The sequence below is a fragment of the Brienomyrus brachyistius genome, chromosome 8 (assembly GCF_023856365.1).
Source record: "Brienomyrus brachyistius isolate T26 chromosome 8, BBRACH_0.4, whole genome shotgun sequence".
Taxonomy (NCBI): Eukaryota; Metazoa; Chordata; class Actinopteri; order Osteoglossiformes; family Mormyridae; genus Brienomyrus; species Brienomyrus brachyistius.
The window spans coordinates 17,701,753-17,720,582 of NC_064540.1; the positions used below are offsets into that span (position 1 = coordinate 17,701,753).

The 18,830-nt window shown below is 42.3% G+C and overlaps 1 protein-coding gene across 1 annotated transcript; it reads left to right on the top strand.

Moving 5' to 3' along the window:
* Positions 1–864: 864 nt before the first annotated feature.
* Positions 865–16,988, top strand: LOC125747778 (NLR family CARD domain-containing protein 3-like). The gene is made up of 10 exons (XM_049023262.1): positions 865–882; positions 6,294–6,404; positions 7,208–7,318; positions 10,195–10,322; positions 10,484–12,245; positions 13,453–13,626; positions 14,264–14,437; positions 15,642–15,815; positions 15,945–15,991; positions 16,254–16,988. The coding sequence occupies exons 2-10, from the start codon at positions 6,301–6,303 to the stop codon at positions 16,802–16,804; spliced, it is 3,225 nt and encodes a 1,074-aa protein (XP_048879219.1). The 5' UTR covers positions 865–882; positions 6,294–6,300; the 3' UTR covers positions 16,805–16,988.
* Positions 16,989–18,830: the final 1,842 nt, after the last annotated feature.

Below are 18,830 nucleotides of genomic sequence, written 5' to 3' on the forward strand. Positions count from 1 at the left end.
AACAACAAGGTTGTTCATAATGTAATGTATGCAATCAAATTATGGCTACATAGAGCTGGAAAAAAATGCGTGTACAGTAAACAAAAGCATGTATGTATTGCATTCAAAAAGATTACCACCCATGTTATAGGACCCAGGTGGAGCAGCCTGAGTCACCTGTACCTGGCAGTCTGTCCATGAAAGAAGACATGAATGCGGACATTGACCAGAAGGGGAAACTTATCCAACCATCATCGGGAAATATGTGCCTACATCCAACAGAATAACCAGATGAAATGTTAGCTCAGTGTGTTACACAGCAGCCATCCATCAGGTCTGTAACCAGAAACAAAATTCTGGGGGTCCTCTTAGGACTGAGCCCTTCATTAACCGGGGAGTGAAGTAAACTTCACTTGTAACTTCTTGTAATTGGCTGTGTCTCTGATCAGTAGCAAACAAATTTCGTGGAGGGGAAGGGTTGAAACCGGTTATTTTAGTATGTGTGTGAGGCTACGTGTCCTGCCTGTTTGGAATTCCTTGTCAAATCCGAAACGATGCAGTGAAGTGAATTATTGTGTCAGTGCGCTTATGTGCATGACGTCTGCGGCACTGGCATCCAGTGCTGGGATGGAAGCTCATATGTTAACTCAACACTCATAGCGTTGGGAGATCATTCTCATATATTTATCAATAAGGCTTATTGCTTGCTAGTAAAAAGGAGGATCGTACGTCCAGGTCCATGACTTGAATGTTATTTTTCCTAGTGTGAATTAAGTTATGAGAAGTAGCTTTGTACCGATGAATGACAATTTGACTTGTCAAACCGGTTTCACAGTTTATCAGCAGTTGCAATGCGAGAAAGCGAAATTAAAGTCTTACGGTGAATCAGGACACCGATACAAGGTAATATCTATACTGCACTCATATGTTTCATGAAGTAAAGATTGTTATATAGAATATATAACGTTTATGAACATTTATAAGCAGAGACAAAATATTTTAGACTTGGTTATATTCTTAACATTCATCCAACGGCCTTTTAAGCGGCTACTTTAGGGTAATATTTTATAACAGACAAATCAGTTTATAGAGACATTTGTTATAGTTATACAATTGTAATACTCTTAAATTCTTAAAATATTGTCATCCAACAGCCATTCTCAAGGTTCACCTCTCATCAGTCATTTTAAAGGCTACGTTAAATTTCTATTTTATTAGCTGACCACTGTCATAGCCTATTTAATATGTAATGCAAGTAAATCATTTTGTATCTTTTTTTTTTACTTATCAACCGATTACACTTATCAACTGACTACAACATGTACAAGTAAGAATCCGTAAAGTAAAAGAAAAGTAGCCGCTTAAAAGGCTGTTTAATGAATGTTAAGAATATAACTATGACAATTGTTGTAATATTCTTGTATATATTTATAATGTTCCGGACCTTCCGCGACCCAGTAGGATAAGCGGTTTGGAAAATGGATGGATGGATGGATGGATATTTATAATGCATATATAATTACCATTGTGTATATATAATAGCTATTACAAATGGTACTAATAAAATATTAAACTGAAGTGGCTGCAAGCCGTTTCCTTGGGCGTCAATGCTGTTCTGGAAAATAGATGAGTGTGAAACTTTCCGGAAAGGGTGTGAAAGATGAGAGAGGGCCAGGGGAACTCACTGAGTTTGCTTTAATGTTGATTGGCGGTATTACAATTTATCAAACAGCAATATTGATAGACGGTTATAGGACACATGCGGTAGAAGTGGTGTTATGGTGAATTGCATTGCACTTTCAAGATAGTCCCTCAGTTTTCCGACACTTTTGTGTGAGCAGAAGGATATTCCCGTCTTGCTTTGTATTTTTAATTCATATTACTGGAGAATGTGAAGCTAACTAAAAGTGTGAAATATTCTCCTCGTTTAACTTTACATGTGGAGCCTAATCTGAAAAGAATTATCGTCATGATCCCGAAGATATTGCAGTTTAGATATCGAACATAAAACCAACGAACTTCACCACGGTTTTGGAGCGAGCGGTGAGCGATTTCATCTAAAATATGACTAACATGGTTGAGGGTATAGATTCATAATCAAATATCACTTAAAAAAATCGATTCATATTGTAGCGCAGGGCTGACTGAGACATCGGGAGAGCAGTGGAGGTTAAGGAGAAGAACACGTTCTTTTTTGAAGTCCTTAACAGAACTATAGCAGGCACTCCACGTCCAGCGGACCCCCAAATACATCCAGCTGAACACAAGGTGGTCAGACGCCCAACTGTAAGGTGCACACACGGTGGGAGAGTTATACAATCTAGGAACACACGAGGATCGGACAGGGTAAACAAACACGCCACGATCGGGAAGGCAACTATAAGCATAACAACCACAGTACAATGGCTTTTTATTAAAAAATTCATTTGCCACGGCATTCCTATCAGTATACCCAAAAGTCAGCCAGGGTTTCTGGTTGGCACGTGTCTTGATAGTATTCACAGCATCTTCTACGCATTTATTAATTTAACCGATGACGTACTCTGAGTATTCCTCCATGTCAATGCTGTTGTCATATGTGACATTTTTTATTTTAGGTACCTAGGTGGTTCTCTGAAACATTGACCCATTGAACATCGCATAGGTGTCCCATCTTGATTTTTTTGTCATGTTTACATCTGGGGACTTTTACAGTAGAAATATAGCCTGTTTGATGACCTTCCACTTAGTGGTTTTTAGACAATCCAGGAATGCAGAGAACACACCCTGTGGTTGCATTCTCAGAAATGAGAACCAGTTTGACTTCATTCATGGTTAGTATACAGGCATTAACGTAGCAGTGAGGTGGTCAGAAATGCCTATGTGGGGGAGGAGTGTTGCTTTGTAGGGGTTCTTTATGTTGGTGTACATTGGTAAAACAGACTTGAGATTTGCCTCAATAAAATCTCCAGCAGCGATTAAGAATGCTTTTCAGTAAAACAACCGTTGCTCTCTGACTGCATTATAAAGTTTGCCCATAGCCCCCTTCAGATCAGCGCTTGGAGGTACATAGACTGCCATTATAACAATCACTGTTAATCCCTGCGTTATGTAGAAGGGTCGACATTTTACGGTCATTAATTCAACAAGCGATGTGCAGAGCTGGGGAAACTGCCTGTGTGTCTTTGCACCATAATTTGTTTGCATAGGGCGCTTTTCCACCGCACAAAGTACGGTACTTTTCATACTTTCACTTTTCCATTGACTTCCGGTCGAGTACCAGTACCGAAAGTGCCAAACCAGCTGTGGTACTTCTTTGGTACTTCGGTACTTTGGGGTGGGACTGGCAAACGTTTTGCTGTCGATTGGTTATGCAAATAGCCTGCCGCTGAAACACAAAATACAACCGGCATCTTTTGAAACACATAGCGAACAGCGAGAAACAAAATAAAAACCAGTAGAAAGAAAAATATTAAAAAAGTAAAATGGAAGGATGGACAAAACACTGGCTTTAATCGCCGAAAATACTCGAAATAAAAAAGTATTTGCCGTAGTAGCAAGCCGCTTGGAAGACATGGGGCACACGCTAAACATCGAACAAATCTACTTGGAAAAAAAAAAACTTAAGCAAGACTACAGGAAAGTGAAGGATCATTTTAACACGTTTGAAGTCAGCGAAAGAAATACCGTGTCGCACGTTGTGATGATGTCAGTCAGGGGCGGTCACTGATGCTGTCATGCGGCGCCGGTACCAGTTTTTACGCCAGTGGAAAACCGACTCAAAAGAAGTACCATACTTTTGGCACATTATGGAAGTACCAAAAATACGGTACCTGGTGCGGTGGAAAAGCGGCCATACACAGCCAGACCACCTCCTCATCGCTTACAAGATCGTGAGGCTACTCTGTCTGCTTTGTGTAGTATTATTCTTCAGCACTAGTCACCGGGATGGTGGTGATGATCTTTAAGCACAAGGATACAGCAACAAGGTGTTCAAACAAAACACAACCTACAGTATTTTAAGGTGTTTTAAGGTGTTGTGTCTCCTGCATAGGACATAGTCCACCTGTGCACACCTTCCTCTGCTCTTATACCTCACCTTGTGCTCCTCCTTCTTCTTAAAATATGTTAAACTTAATTGATGTCTCACTCATGTCTTTACAGCCCCCAGATGGAGAGATCAGAGTCACCTGCACCCAGCTGTCTGTCCATGAAGAGCGATGGCTCAATGAGACCCCCAATTGAATTTAAAGGAGAGAGTTCATTTGACACAAGGTGATTTATATGTTTTAGAGCAGTCTTGATACACTGAACTACCGTTTACTGTCAACCTTGTTCACGTTAATTAAGCTTCAGAGTTTTAAAGACCTATAGATTACCTCACTCACAAAATGACCCATGCAAATTAAGTTAATGAATGTCATTTATTAATGGTAGTACTGATGGTTACCACGTATGACTCATGGAAATAATTCCTTGATCATTTGCCTGAGTGACTTGTTTTCTGGGGTGGCATGGTGGTGCAGTAGTTAGCACTGTTGTCTTACACCTCTGGGACCTGGATTCGAGTCTCCGCCTGGGTTACGTGTGTGTGGAGTTTGCATGTTCTCCTCATGTCGTTGTGGGGTTTCCACCGGGTACTCCGGTTTCCCCCCACAGTCCAAAAACATGCTGAGGCTAATTGGAGTTGCTAAATTGCCCATAGGTGTGCATGTGTGAGTGAATGGTGTGTGAGTGTGCCCTGCGATGGGCTGGCCCCCCATCCTGGGTTGTTCCCTGCCTCGTGCCCATTGATTCCAGGATAGGCTCCTGACCCCCTGCGAACCCAGTAGGATAAGCGGTTTGGAAAATGAATGGATGAATGGGACTTGGTTTCTTTGCTTATTTCTTATCGGTGCATATCAAAAACATAATGCACAATTTATGAAGGCCAGGTTTCTGTATATAAAGGCAGGGTGTCTGTGCATGAAGGCAGAGTGTCTGTGTATGAAGGCAGGGTGTCTCTATATAAAAGCAGGGTGTTTGTGTATGTAGGCAGGGTGTGTGTATTTAAAGCAGGGTGTCTGTATATAAAGGCAGGATGTCTGTGTATGAAGGCAGGGTGTCTGTGTATGAAGGCAGGGTGTCTGTGTATGAAGGCAGGGTGTCTGTGTATGAAGGCAGGGTGTCTGTGTCTGAAGGCAGGGTGTCTGTGTATGAAGGCAGGGTGTCTGTGTATGAAGGCAGGGTGTGTGTATTTGAAGGCAGGGTGTCTGTGTATGAAGGCCGGGTGTCTGTGTATGAAGGCGGGGTGTCTGTATATGAAGGCGGGGTGTCTGTATATAAAGGCGGGGTGTCTGTATATAAAGGCGGGGTGTCTTTATATAAAGGCAAGATGTCTGTGTATGAAGGCAGGGTGTCTGTATATAAAGGCGGGGTGTCTGTATATAAAGGCGGGGTGTCTTTATATAAAGGCAAGATGTCTGTGTATGAAGGCAGGGTGTCTGTATATAAAGGCGGGGTGTCTTTATATAAAGGCAAGATGTCTGTGTATGAAGGCAGGGTGTCTGTATATAAAGGCGGGGTGTCTTTATATAAAGGCAAGATGTCTGTGTATGAAGGCAGGGTGTCTGTGTATGAAGGCAGGGTGTGTGTATTTGAAGGCAGGGTGTCTGTGTATGAAGGCGGGGTGTCTGTGTATGAAGGCGGGGTGTCTTTATATAAAGGCAAGATGTCTGTGTATGAAGGCTGGGTGTCTGTGTATGAAGGCAGGGTGTCTGTATATAAAGGCAGGGTGTCTGTATATAAAGGCCGGGTGTCTGTATATAAAGGCGGGGTGTCTTTATATAAAGGCAAGATGTCTGTGTATGAAGGCTGGGTGTCTGTGTATGAAGGCAGGGTGTCTGTATATAAAGGCGGGGTGTCTGTATATAAAGGCAAGATGTCTGTGTATGAAGGCCGGGTGTCTGTGTATGAAGGCAGGGTGTCTGTATATAAAGGCGGGGTGTCTATATATAAAGGCCGGATGTCTGTGCATGAAGGTCGGGTGTCTGTGTATGATGGCAGGGTGTCTGTGTATGAAGGCTGTCTTCCTGTATAACAGCACGTGAAGCAGACAAAAGGTGAGTCACCTGTGCCTGGTTTTCTGTCTAAAAATACATTAATTTCTTTTGTTCCCTTCCAGAATGTTCAGTGTGAACTAAGTCCGATATTTGACCTGAGTAACATTTGAATGTGTAGGAAACCAGCAGGGCCACGGAGAGAAGATGCAAGCACTACTCAGGGTGCTGAGAACACATTTGAACATACACGATGGCTTCTCCACTTTTTCACTGTAGACCATGTTCCTTTTGCAGCTCTGTGATGGAGAGATCAGAGTCACCTGCACCCAGCTGTCTGTCCATGAAGAGCGATGGCTCAATGAGACCCCCAATTGAATTTAAAGAAGAAGATCCATTTGACACAAGGTGACTTTTTGGTTCAGTCTGTACGTTTATTGTTTTTCTTTTTTAATACTACACTTTTTAATATTAAACTTGAAAGGAGTCATTTAATTAAACCTTTTCTTCTTTTCCTTTTGGCGGCTTCCGTTAGGGGCCACCACAGTGGATCATGTCTCTCCATCTCTCTCTGTCCTCTTCTTCTGTCACTCCAACCGCCCACATGTCCTCCCTCACCTCACCTATATACCTTCTTTATGGTCTTCCTCTTCTCCTTTTGCCTGAATCTTAAACTTAAACTTGCCGCAAACTGTTCTGATGTGCTGTCCCTCTTATACACTTACTTCTAATCTTGTCCATCCCTGTCACTCCCAAAAGAAATTGCAGCATCTTCAGCTCTCCCACCTCTAGCTCTGCCTCCAAACCATACAACATAGCTGGTCTTACTATTGTCTGGTAAACTTTCCCTTTCACTCCTAGAGTACCAAAAGTATGGTACCTGGTGCTGTGGAAAAGCGGCCATACACAGCCAGACCACCTCCTCATCGCTTACAAGATCGTGAGGCTACTCTGTCTGCTTTGTGTAGTATTATTCTTCAGCACTAGTCACCGGGATGGTGGTGATGATCTTTAAGCACAAGGATACAGCAACAAGGTGTTCAAACAAAACACAACCTACAGTTTTTTAAGGTGTTTTAAGGTGTTGTGTCTCCTGCATAGGACATAGTCCACCTGTGCACACCTTCCTCTGCTCTTATACCTCACCTTGTGCTCCTCCTTCTTCTTAAAATATGTTAAACTTAATTGATGTCTCACTCATGTCTTTACAGCCCCCAGATGGAGAGATCAGAGTCACCTGCACCCAGCTGTCTGTCCATGAAGAGCGATGGCTCAATGAGACCCCCAATTGAATTTAAAGGAGAGAGTTCATTTGACACAAGGTGACTTATATGTTTTAGAGCAGTGTTGATACACTGAACTACCGTTTACTGTCAACCTTGTTCACGTTAATTAACCTACAGAGTTTTACAGACCTATGGATTACCTCACTCACAGAATGACCCATGCAAATTTAGTTAATGAATGTCATTTATTAATGGTAGTACTGATGGTTACCACATATGACTCATGGAAATAATTACTTGATCATTAGCATGAGTGACTTGTTTTCTGGGGTGGTATGGTGGTGCAGTGGTTAGCACTGTTGTCTCACACCTCTGGGACCCGGATTCGAGTCTCCGCCTGGGTCACATGTGTGTGGAGTTTGCATGTTCTCCCCATGTTGCTGTGGGGTTTCCTCCAGGTACTCTGGTTTCCCCCCACAGTCCAAAAACATGCTGAGGCTAATTGGAGTTGCTAAATTGCCCGTAGGTGTGCATGTGTGAGTGAATGGTGTGTGAGTGTGCCCTGCGATGGGCTGGCCCCCCATCCTGGGTTGTTCCCTGCCTCGTGCCCATTGATTCCAGGATAGGCTCCTGACCCCCTGCGAACCCAGTAGGATAAGCGGTTTGGAAAATGGATGGATGGATGGGACATGTTTTCTTTGCTTATTTCTTATTGGTGCATATCAAAAACATAATGCACAATTTATTATAAAAATATTATATATACATACAGATGAGTCAAAACATTATGACCAGTCCCACCTGAAGCGGGTAATGTTAACTATCTCATAAAAAACGGTGCATGGGATATTTTAGACAGGAAGTCAACATTCAACACGGGTAGTCCACTTGTTAAATGCAGAAGAAATGGGAAGAGATAAAGATCTCGGTGACTTTGAAAAGGGCCAAATCATTATGACCAGATGACTGGGTCAGAGCATCTGTGAAATGACAAGGCTTGTGGAGTCACAGTCAGCTGTGGTGAGTACCTACTTAGAGCAATCTGAGGATGGAAAGACCAAGATCCACCGACAGGCTGTTGGGCAGCCAAGACTCATTGATGCCAGATGTAAAAGACAGCTATCCAGTCTGGTACACATCAACCGAAGGGCTACTTAAGTTGATAATGATTTTGATAATGGTCATGGATGTAAGGACATCAAGCCGTACTACATATACGGGGTTACATATGTACTGTATATAGTCACAGGGCACCAAGCCCTACTGCGTATGGGGCTACATATGTACTGTATATAGTCACAGGGCACTAAGCCCTACTGCGTATGGGGCTACATATGTACTGTATATAGTCACATGGCACTAAGCCCTACTGCGTATGGGGCTACATATGTACTGTATATAGTCACAGGGCACCAAGCCCTACTGCGTATGGGGCTACATATGTACTGTATATAGTCACATGGCACTAAGCCCTACTGCGTATGGGGCTACATATGTACTGTATATAGTCACATGGCACTAAGCCCTACTGCGTATGGGGTTACATATGTACTGTATATAGTCACAGGGCACCAAGCCCTACTGCGTATGGGGCTACATATGTACTGTATATAGTCACAGGGCACTAAGCCCTACTGCGTATGGGGCTACATATGTACTGTATATAGTCACATGGCACTAAGCCCTACTGCGTATGGGGCTACATATGTACTGTATATAGTCACAGGGCACCAAGCCCTACTGCGTATGGGGCTACATATGTACTGTATATAGTCACATGGCACTAAGCCCTACTGCGTATGGGGCTACATATGTACTGTATATAGTCACATGGCACTAAGCCCTACTGCGTATGGGGCTACATATGTACTGTATATAGTCACAGGGCACTAAGCCCTACTGCGTATGGGGCTACATATGTACTGTATATAGTCACAGGGCACCAAGCCCTACTGCGTATGGGGCTACATATGTACTGCATATTGTCACAATGCACTAAGCCCTACTGCATATGGAGCTACATATGTACTGTATATAGTCACATGGCACCAAGCCCAACTGCTGGCTACTGTCAGGCCGCAGTGTCTTCACCTGCTATCATAGTCTCCTGTGTCAGGGAAACGGGAGCTGTGAGAGCGGGAGGAGTGGGTGGTGCCTGGAGCCCGCTGAGGTAGGGCTGTGGAGAAAAAGGAATAATACGGCACATTGAAGATCCCAACCAAGCAATGCTGTCGTGAGAAGATGGGAAAGGGTCCCAACCAGGACCCAGTACCTAGGCTATAGGGCAGAAGTCTGGGAACGTGTTTAGTCCACTGTTAACACAGCTTTAGTCAGCGATGTGCCATATGACCTCCAACACTCTGGAGAGTATATGGTGCATTCTCAGCCAGGGGTGGACAAACATGAAATTTTTCGATTATAAGACTGGCCACTTCCATTATAGACAGGCTAACACATTTCATTTCCAACATATGTGTACTTTTAATGTAACTGTCATGGTGAGGAAAAATGAACACAATTCTGAATTATTACATGTAAACATACTTAATCTGGTATGTTTAACGTTGTGCATTGTCCCCAATGTCTATTTAATAGACTTCGGCAGGCTGGATTAAAAAGATCTGTAGTTTGCCCACCCCTGCTCTATGCTGCGTTTCCACTGAATTTCTACAGTTTAACCATAATGCAAAATTCTCATGTGCGGTCAGAGAAGAGACGAGATAAAAGGAGATGAGATAAGGCCCATAGTCAGAAATAAACTTTAGGGGGTAAATTTCATGGACTTGGGGGGTGTCCGTCTTCGTAGATTTTGCTAACTGCATGGTGGGAGCAAATTTCAAGGGGGGTTCAAAATAGTGCTACTATTTTAATGAGGAGGAGGAAAAAGTTTTTATTATTATTAAGATTTTATCATGTGGCTACATACTTAGATGATAACTACTGGAAGGTCGGTGATTATGTCCTTTCATTAGCTGCCAGGTGGACCAGCCTGAGTCACCTGTACCTGGCAGTCTGTCCAAGAAAAAAGACATGAATGGGGACATTGACCAGAAGGAGAAACTCATCCAACCAGAGCTACAAGAGATGCAGAACAGTAGAAGTAAGAATATTTATGGCTGAAAGATTTTCAGTCTAGACTCAGATTCATGTCATTGATTGGAGTGATCAGATGTTTAGTTTTTTTAATGAATACATTTCTTTGGACTACTTTATTTTAATTGGCATTATTTAAACTTTCATACATTTCATCTTTATTTTCAGGACTGCTGAAGATACAGCAGACACTGAAAGCAATACTGAAAAGGAAGTATGAACACGTATTTGAAGGGACAGCAAAGCAGGGGGATGCTGCATTTGTCAGTGACATCTACACTGACCTGTACATCACGGAAGCTGAGAATGAATGGGTCAATGAACATGAAATGAGGCAGATCGAGACAAGATTTAGGAATCAAATTAGACAGGAGAGAGCAATACACTGCAATGGCATCTTTATACCCTTTTCTGGTCAAGAGCATCCCATCAGGACTGTACTGACAATGGGGATCGCTGGAATTGGAAAAACAGTCTCTGTGCAGAAGTTCATCCTTGACTGGGCAGAAGGAAAAGCAAATCAGGATGTTCATTTCATGTTTCCTCTTCAGTTCCGCGATCTTAATCTTGAAGAGGGTAAAAAGTTCAGTCTTATGGGACTTCTTCATCACTACTTTCCAGAACTAAGGAAAATGAAACAGTGTGAATTTGATCAATTCAAAGTTTTGTTCATCTTTGATGGTCTGGATGAGTGTAGATTTTTTCTAGATTTCCAGAACTGTGATGACTGTAGTGATATAAGAGAGGTAACAGAACTGGACGTCTTACTGACAAATCTCATTAAGGGAAGCCTCCTTCCCTCTGCTCACCTCTGGATCACCTCCCGGCCAGCAGCAGCCAGTCAGATTCCTCCTGAATGTGTCCATCGTGTGACTGAGATACGAGGGTTTAATGATCCACAGAAGGATGAGTATTTCAGAAAGAAAATCGGTAATAAGACCATGGCAAAGAAAGTCATCTCCTACCTGCAGAAGTTAAAGAGCCTCTACACCATGTGTCACATTCCAGTCTTCTGCTGGATTTCAGCAACCGTTCTTAAGATGTTAGATGAAGACGAAGTTATCCCTACTTCTCTAACACAGATGTACATTCATTTCTTGCTCATTCAGACAAACATCATTGAACAGAAGTATCATCAGAGAAAAATGAAGAATAAGTCTTTACAATCCAACAAAATCATTTTCAAACTGAGTAAGCTGGCTTTTCTGCAACTGGAGAAGGGACAGCTATTGTTTTATGAACAGGACTTGAAAGAGTGTGGTATTCATCAAGAAGAAGCTTCAATCTACTCTGGATTGTGTACAGAAATGTTTAAAAAGGAAGATGTGATGTCTCAGAAGAAAGTGTACAGCTTTGTGCACTTAAGTGTTCAGGAATTCCTGGCAGCATTGTATGTGTTTCATGTACACAGAACCAGCATCTGCAATCTTCCTTTGCTTGACAAAACCCATGCCGACACATTGACAAGCCAAATCGTTTTGAACTTGCACAAGAGTGCAGTGGATCAGGCCTTGGCCAGTGACAGAGGTCACCTGGATCTTTTCCTACGCTTCCTTCTCGGCATTTCGCTAGATAACAATCAGAAACTCCTGCAAGTCTTACTGCCAGAGAGCATCTCACTGAATATTGAGGGAATCAATCAATACATTAGGAAGAAGATTAAGGAGAATTTATCAACAGAGAAGACAATGAATCTGTTGTATTGTCTAAATGAACTGAATGATACCGGCTTAATTAAGAAAGTCCAAAGTTTTTTGAGATCTGGAAATCTATCAGACCAAAGTCTTTCAGTGGTACATTGGTCTGCTCTGGTTTTTGTGTTGCTAACATCGGAGGAGGTGCAAGATGTATTTGACCTGAAGAAATACATCAGATCAGACGAAGCACTAGAGAAACTGTTACCAGTCATCAAGTATTCCAGGGTAGCCCTGTAAGTACTCCTGGAAGACTAATATTATAAATCTTTAAGAAATTCAGGTGAGGTGTTAATTTTTTAAGAGTAATGATGTTATGCAGTGTGATACAGTAGCATAGTAAGGCTGACCTTGTATAACTGGACAGCTCTTCTAGGAAGTATACTCTATAATTATAAATAAAACTGAATTTGAATATTCTCTGACTAACCGCATGGCACAGTTGCATGCAGATATCTTTGGGTCCATCCAGTTAGCATCCTCAAATCAGTCTCCATTTATGTTTAACCATTTCTTCTATGTGATCGCTACTGGAAGGTAGTACATAACCTTAAATAGGATATCACAGGTCTTCTATGGTTTTTAGTGTAAGACCTCACATGGAAGCAAACCACGATAACAGCTCTAAAGCTAATTGCTCCCAATATAAGCATATACCCCCCACTACATAAATTCGTTCTGCTGACTTGGGAGACGATGCGGATACGGTGAGGAAGGACACAACAAACTTAAAATACAGCTTATTTATTTGAACACCATTAATTAGGCAACCCACACAGGCACTCGCACACAGCGTCCGTGCCACTTGCATATATACAAACGCACACAAACGATAAAATCAACACCAATTACGGAAAAGCCACTTCATTACAAGCAAAACACAACACTACTGATAGCACAGCAAAGGCAATGACAAACGCACACATAGGGTTAGTCAGTTAAAGCACTGCAATAGCATGCAATGGTGTTCCATATATTCTCTCACAATTACAACAGTCAAAAAGCATCTTTGACCATCGACTAGGATAAGAGCTGCGGAAACACCCGTCAATTCCAATCAGAAGCGTTACCCGTCCGGTTTAACCCACCTTACTAGAACCCACCAAAGACATTTAGGCACCGCCTCTTACCAGCTCCCATCGCCATTAACAGAAAGCTCGGCCGAACTCCCCGTCCATTACACTTCTGCACTATTTAAACATCCGAGAAACCGATACCCTTAATAACCGCAACTGGGTGCCGAGGGCACACCTCAGCCCTGTCCTGACACACACCCATCAAAATAAGAGTCCCCCCAAATAAGATTCCAAATACCACACACCACTGTATGTCCCCTTACACTAGGTTTCTAGAAATAAACCAGAATATTAAATATAGTTTGTATAGTAAACTATCAACAAATCTCTGTTCTAATATGTAGAATGTATTTGACATCCTTTTCAGGCTTGACCAGTGTAAGTTAACCGAGCAAGGCTGTGAATCTTTGACTACGGTTCTCGGCTCTGAATATACACTCCTGAGAAAACTGGACCTGAGTGACAATGACCTACAGGATTCAGGGGTGAGGCTACTCTCTGTTGGACTGGGGAGTTCACAGTGTAAACTGGAGATACTGAGGTCAGTATTACTGGGGATTCCACACTGTAAACTTGAGACACTTAGGTCGGTATTACTGGGGAATCCACACTGTAAGCTGGAGATTCTAAGGTCCGAAATACTAGTGAGTCCACAGTGTAAACTGGATATTCTGAGGTCAGTATTTCTGAGGAATCTGTAGAATAGAGATCTCTATTCTAGTCTCTGATGGGTGTTGGTTTGATGTATAAAATAGCTGCATAAATAGCTTTAAGCAGATGTATTTGGTTTGAGATAGACTAACTGTAAAACAAAGAGCAATACTCTTTTTATTAATAGACTTAACCTGTCAAGTTAACAGCAAAGAAGGAAAAGCAAAAACATACTGAAGAATGTGCCCCCCCCCCTTTTCCAGTACACATTGGTGTAGGATTTATAAATGTATCCCAGACATAAGACAGATCATGCTGGAGGAATGTCCTCTATATTGTCTCTAGACATCATCAATTTGATGTCATCTAATAATAAAAGCTAATGTACTATATGCAGTAGTATCCTATACAATGTTTTCAAAAGTGCTATGAACTGGATAATATTATCAATAATAATAATGAGCATTTAATTAGCATATAACTAGCAGAAAAACAACATAATCATGACATTAAGTACTTGTCTTCAGACTGAACAGGTGTAGCCTATCAGAGAAATGCTGTGAATGGCTGGCCTTAGCTCTCAGCTCAAACTCCTCAAACCTGAAGCAACTGGACCTCAGTGACAATGACCTGCAGGATTTAGGAGTGAAGCAGCTCTCTAATGGACTGGGGAATCAACACTGCAAACTAGAGATTTTAAGGTCAGTATTACTAAGGTATTTTCACATGAAACTGGAGATACTGAGGTCAGTATTTACTGGGGAATTCAAACTGTAACACTGGATATACAGTATGAAGGTGAACACCTCTAAATTTAAGTTTTCTTTGAAGAGTCTGTGTCATTATATAGTGTACCCAAATATTAACCTGAAATTCAGTGATCAAGATATGTGCCTACATCCATCAAAATGACCAGATGGATATATAAAAAAGAAAAGTTACATGGAACTGAACCTTTCATTGCCTTTTTCCAGAGGGTTCAGACCCATAATTCTTGTAACTGGCTGCATGTCTGCTCAGTAGCAAACATTGTTTTTTTTTTTTTTTTTTTTTTTTTTTGGGGGGGGGGGGGGAGGGCGGTGATCTTAACCCCTTATTTTAGTATGTAGTTACATGTCTGCCTCACTCCTCCTGGGTGGGGGCTACAAACCTTCCCCTCTGTGTGAGACTTACATGTCCTGCCTGTTTGTTTGGGGAATTCCTTGCCGAGTCTGAAATGATGCAGTGAAGTGAATTATTGTGTCAGTGCGCTTATGTGCCGTCTGCAGCACTGGCATCCAGTGCTGGGATGGAAGCTCACATGTTAACTCAACACTCATATCTTTCTCATCTATTTCTCGATAAATTTTCTAGCAGATTTTTTTAAATTTCAAATTATTGCACAAAACCCAAATAGTAAATTGCAACCACTCCTCCTTTAGCAGCCGAATTCCCTTCCAGCGACCGGACCGTTTCGAAAAATGGTCACTAAATGAAAACCAAAGTAGCAAAGGTGTGACTGTGGCTATGCTTACGACTTTAGCCTTCCATACTCAGTTTCTTTTATTCTTCATGAAGTGGACATTTTAACAACATTTTCTATTCTACCTAAATGATCTTGCTCACTTCAATGTGCATTGTTGTTGGGTGTCCAAAATTTGGTAATAAATTTGCACATTGGCCAGAAAATATTTTTTTTTATTACTGTGCTATTTTTTTAAATGAGGAGTGGTGTTGTTTGCTCTCAGTCTTTGGCCCTGAAATGACTGTTTCATATATTTGCAGTCTAATTGTAAACACTGAAATGTGTGACAACACTGTTTGTTTTGGACCTGCATCACATTTTAAAAACCATTGTACAGATTCTTTGGAAGATGCATCTTGGTAGAATGTTTGGTATGATCTGTGTTTTGCTTCTCTCTGCAGGCTGTCCCTGTGTCAGATTTCAGAGGTGGGCTGCACCTCTCTGGCTTCAGCTCTGCATTCAAACCCCTCACACCTGAGAGAGCTGGATCTGAGCTACAATCACCCAGGGGAGTCAGGACTTAGGCTGCTATCTGCCTGCCTGGAGGACCCCAGTTTTAAACTGAAGAAGCTGAAGTAAGAGTGGAGATTTTTTGTGTAATTTCTATTTTGAGTTTTGTGCCATATAAAAATGCACACCATCCGAAAACGGTCTATAGTGTGAATAGCAAAGCTACCTGTATGTTCCTTCTCATTCTTCAACAGTGTGGACCATAGTGCAGAATGCCGGATTTTACCCGTGCCAAGAAAGTGTAAGTCTGCTTTCATTGCGTCTAATATCTCACCTCTTGGAAGGAATAGGTTATTTGTTTCAGATATTCACTAAGATCGTTTTATTTTCTGTGACATGCTTATGTTTCTGATTCCAAAACCAGACTAGTCATTGTAGGCATCTTGCATCTTTAGAGAAAACTATCTGAAGCACATCAGAGTTACCATGCATCTCTATGGTTTTACCATAGAGATAACCATAAAGATAATTACTGTATCAGTGATGCTGTCTTGCGTCTGCAGATACTTGTCGGCCCACGCTGGACCCCAACACAGTGAACGTAAACCTGATTCTGAGTGATGAGAACAGGAACGTGGCTTGGAGGACGGAGGAGCAGCCATATCCTGATCACCCACATAGGTTTGACTGCTGGGAACAAGTGCTGTGCAGTGAGGGTCTGGCTGATCGCTGCTACTGGGAAGCTGAGTGGGGTGGGACGTATGGAGTTACGATAGGGATGTCTTATAAAGGAATCGGTAGAAAAGGTCTAGGTGATGATTCCAGGCTTGGCTACAATGATAAGTCCTGGGTTCTGTACTGCACTAATAAGAACTACATTGCTATTCACAATAAGAAGGACACAGAAATAGCTATACAAGACTTCACACAAAGAATAGCTGTGTACCTGGACCAGCCAGCCGGCATTCTGTCTTTTTATAGTGTTTCCTCAGGAAAACTGACCCTTGTGCACAGGTTCCAGTCCACTTTCACTGAGCCCCTCTATCCCGGCTTTTGGGTTTCCAAATCCGGCTCCACTGTGTCCCTTTGCCATTTGGAAGAGCTACCTATGTAAGGGGTTATGATAGACGAATGGATCGTTTTTGTGTTTGTTTTTTTGGGGGATTTTATCTGAGTTTATTCAGCTTCCATGTAAATGAGGTGCGTCAGCTGATGGGTGGGGAGGCTCGCACTCAACACCCAATTGTGTTGCACGTTGACTCCACATGCATTTAAGAAAAAGTGGAAGTGGGATTTACGTGGCAGTTGTGCACGGAGACGGATTGTAAAGCGGTAGCTTTTATTGAAAACATGTTTAATACTCTATAGAAGGTTTAGCCTAGATCATAAATGTCTACAGCAGGGGTCACCAACCTTTTTGAAACTCAGAGCTACTTCTCAGGTACTGGGCCATACGAAGGGCTACCAGTTTGAAACGCCCTCCTAAACTTCATGTATAATGAACGTGATTTAAATGCTTTTTTTCAGATATTGTCATTTTCAAATCTATACGAATGCAAATGTGATTAAAGAAGAATAGCAACAGGATAAAATTAAATTTTAGACGCTGCTAACAGGTGAGTTGTGTTATTTTTTAGAACAGGTCCGCAGGTGACTCATGTGGTCCTTAGGTGCATCTTGGTGCCCGAGTGCACCATGTTGGTGACCCCTGGTCTACAGTCTAGAATGGGAAAACAATATGTAGTGTATGCTTAAGTTGGGTGGATTGCACCAAGAGCTTCAGGTTGACTTGGTGTTAATTGTTAAAAGGGGGGGGGGGGGCTAAAAGGCAAATTTGAATTGTGCCAGAAAAAGAAAGGAATAGTGTTGATTGTATTTTCGCTACCTTGGGGTGCCTCCATGGTGATAAGACACCTGTTACAGTCCATTGCTCCCTTTGTTTAGCTGTCGGCAGGAACCCCAAGAAGATGTTGCCTTTGCTCTATGGCTCTAAAGGATGCTCTGTATTTGGGTGATGTGGACCTCTTGCTTTTTGATTTTTTTGAGGGTTTGGCTGATGATGCAGTGAGACGAGAACTGAAAGTTCACATTATTTTATGACCTTCTTTGTCCTTCGCAGATGTGAAGGAGGAAATTTTACTTTGTATGGTGTAAAGGGTGTGCGAAAGATCTCAGAAATGTGGTTACCTTAGAAATAAAGCAACTAATGACAAGGAGTTGGTTTCACAATTGGGGGCCGAGTGAGGGCCCAGATCAGAATTACCACAGCAAATTTTGCCAGCCTCTGTGCCTCGTGATTCGTCATGCTATCCAGGGAAGAGCCTCCTCCGCCACACTCTAGCTGGAGAGCTCAGTCACCAAGACATCGATATGTCACTGCTAATCAATAGCGCGAATGGTAGAGAGTACCATCAAGTAGGTGACGTTCAGTGAAATCAGGCGGACCAGAGACCCACAGAGATTACTCAGCAGCAGAATAGCAGCGTGTGTGCTGCCATCACCCAAATGGGGAAGATCACGCGCTTCCGTCCCGTAGCTGATGAAGAGGGCAGCTCAGGGTACAGTCAGGCCCTGGAGGAGGTGGTGTGGGAGCTGAGGTGCCTGGAGGAGTGGCTGGAGGGCCCTACGTCCCAGCTCTCCCCGTATCCACTAACAACGCGTACCTCCGAAAACAAGATCAGCTGTCTTAACAATACCGTCAATGGTCTGTGAGAAGGTAAAAATGTCCAGTGGTGCTGCTTTGAGAACTTGAGAAAACAATGTCTGATTTGGTGATTTCAGACTATACGCACGGAAATAGTCACATTTATACACATTGTTCTGCCTATTCACATGAGTGCTTGTTTGTATTTGGCTCCGCCTAGTGGTGGTATTCCCACGGGATTCTCGCGATATTTCAATCTGAATAGGGAAGTAAGTGGGATACTGGCCGTGTGTCTCCTGTAGCAAACCTGTTGTCGCTTAATCTTGCACTGTAATTTGTTTTGTGCGTGAGAAAGCATCGTCTGTAAATAACCTTTATATAATGTTGATATAACAAAAACGAAAGAATGTAAGTGACGATGACGCGTTAATAAGCTTGTTAAGTGCCTTAATGTTTAAGATTGTTAGCATGTTAATCCCGGGGTTAATTGCCCTAT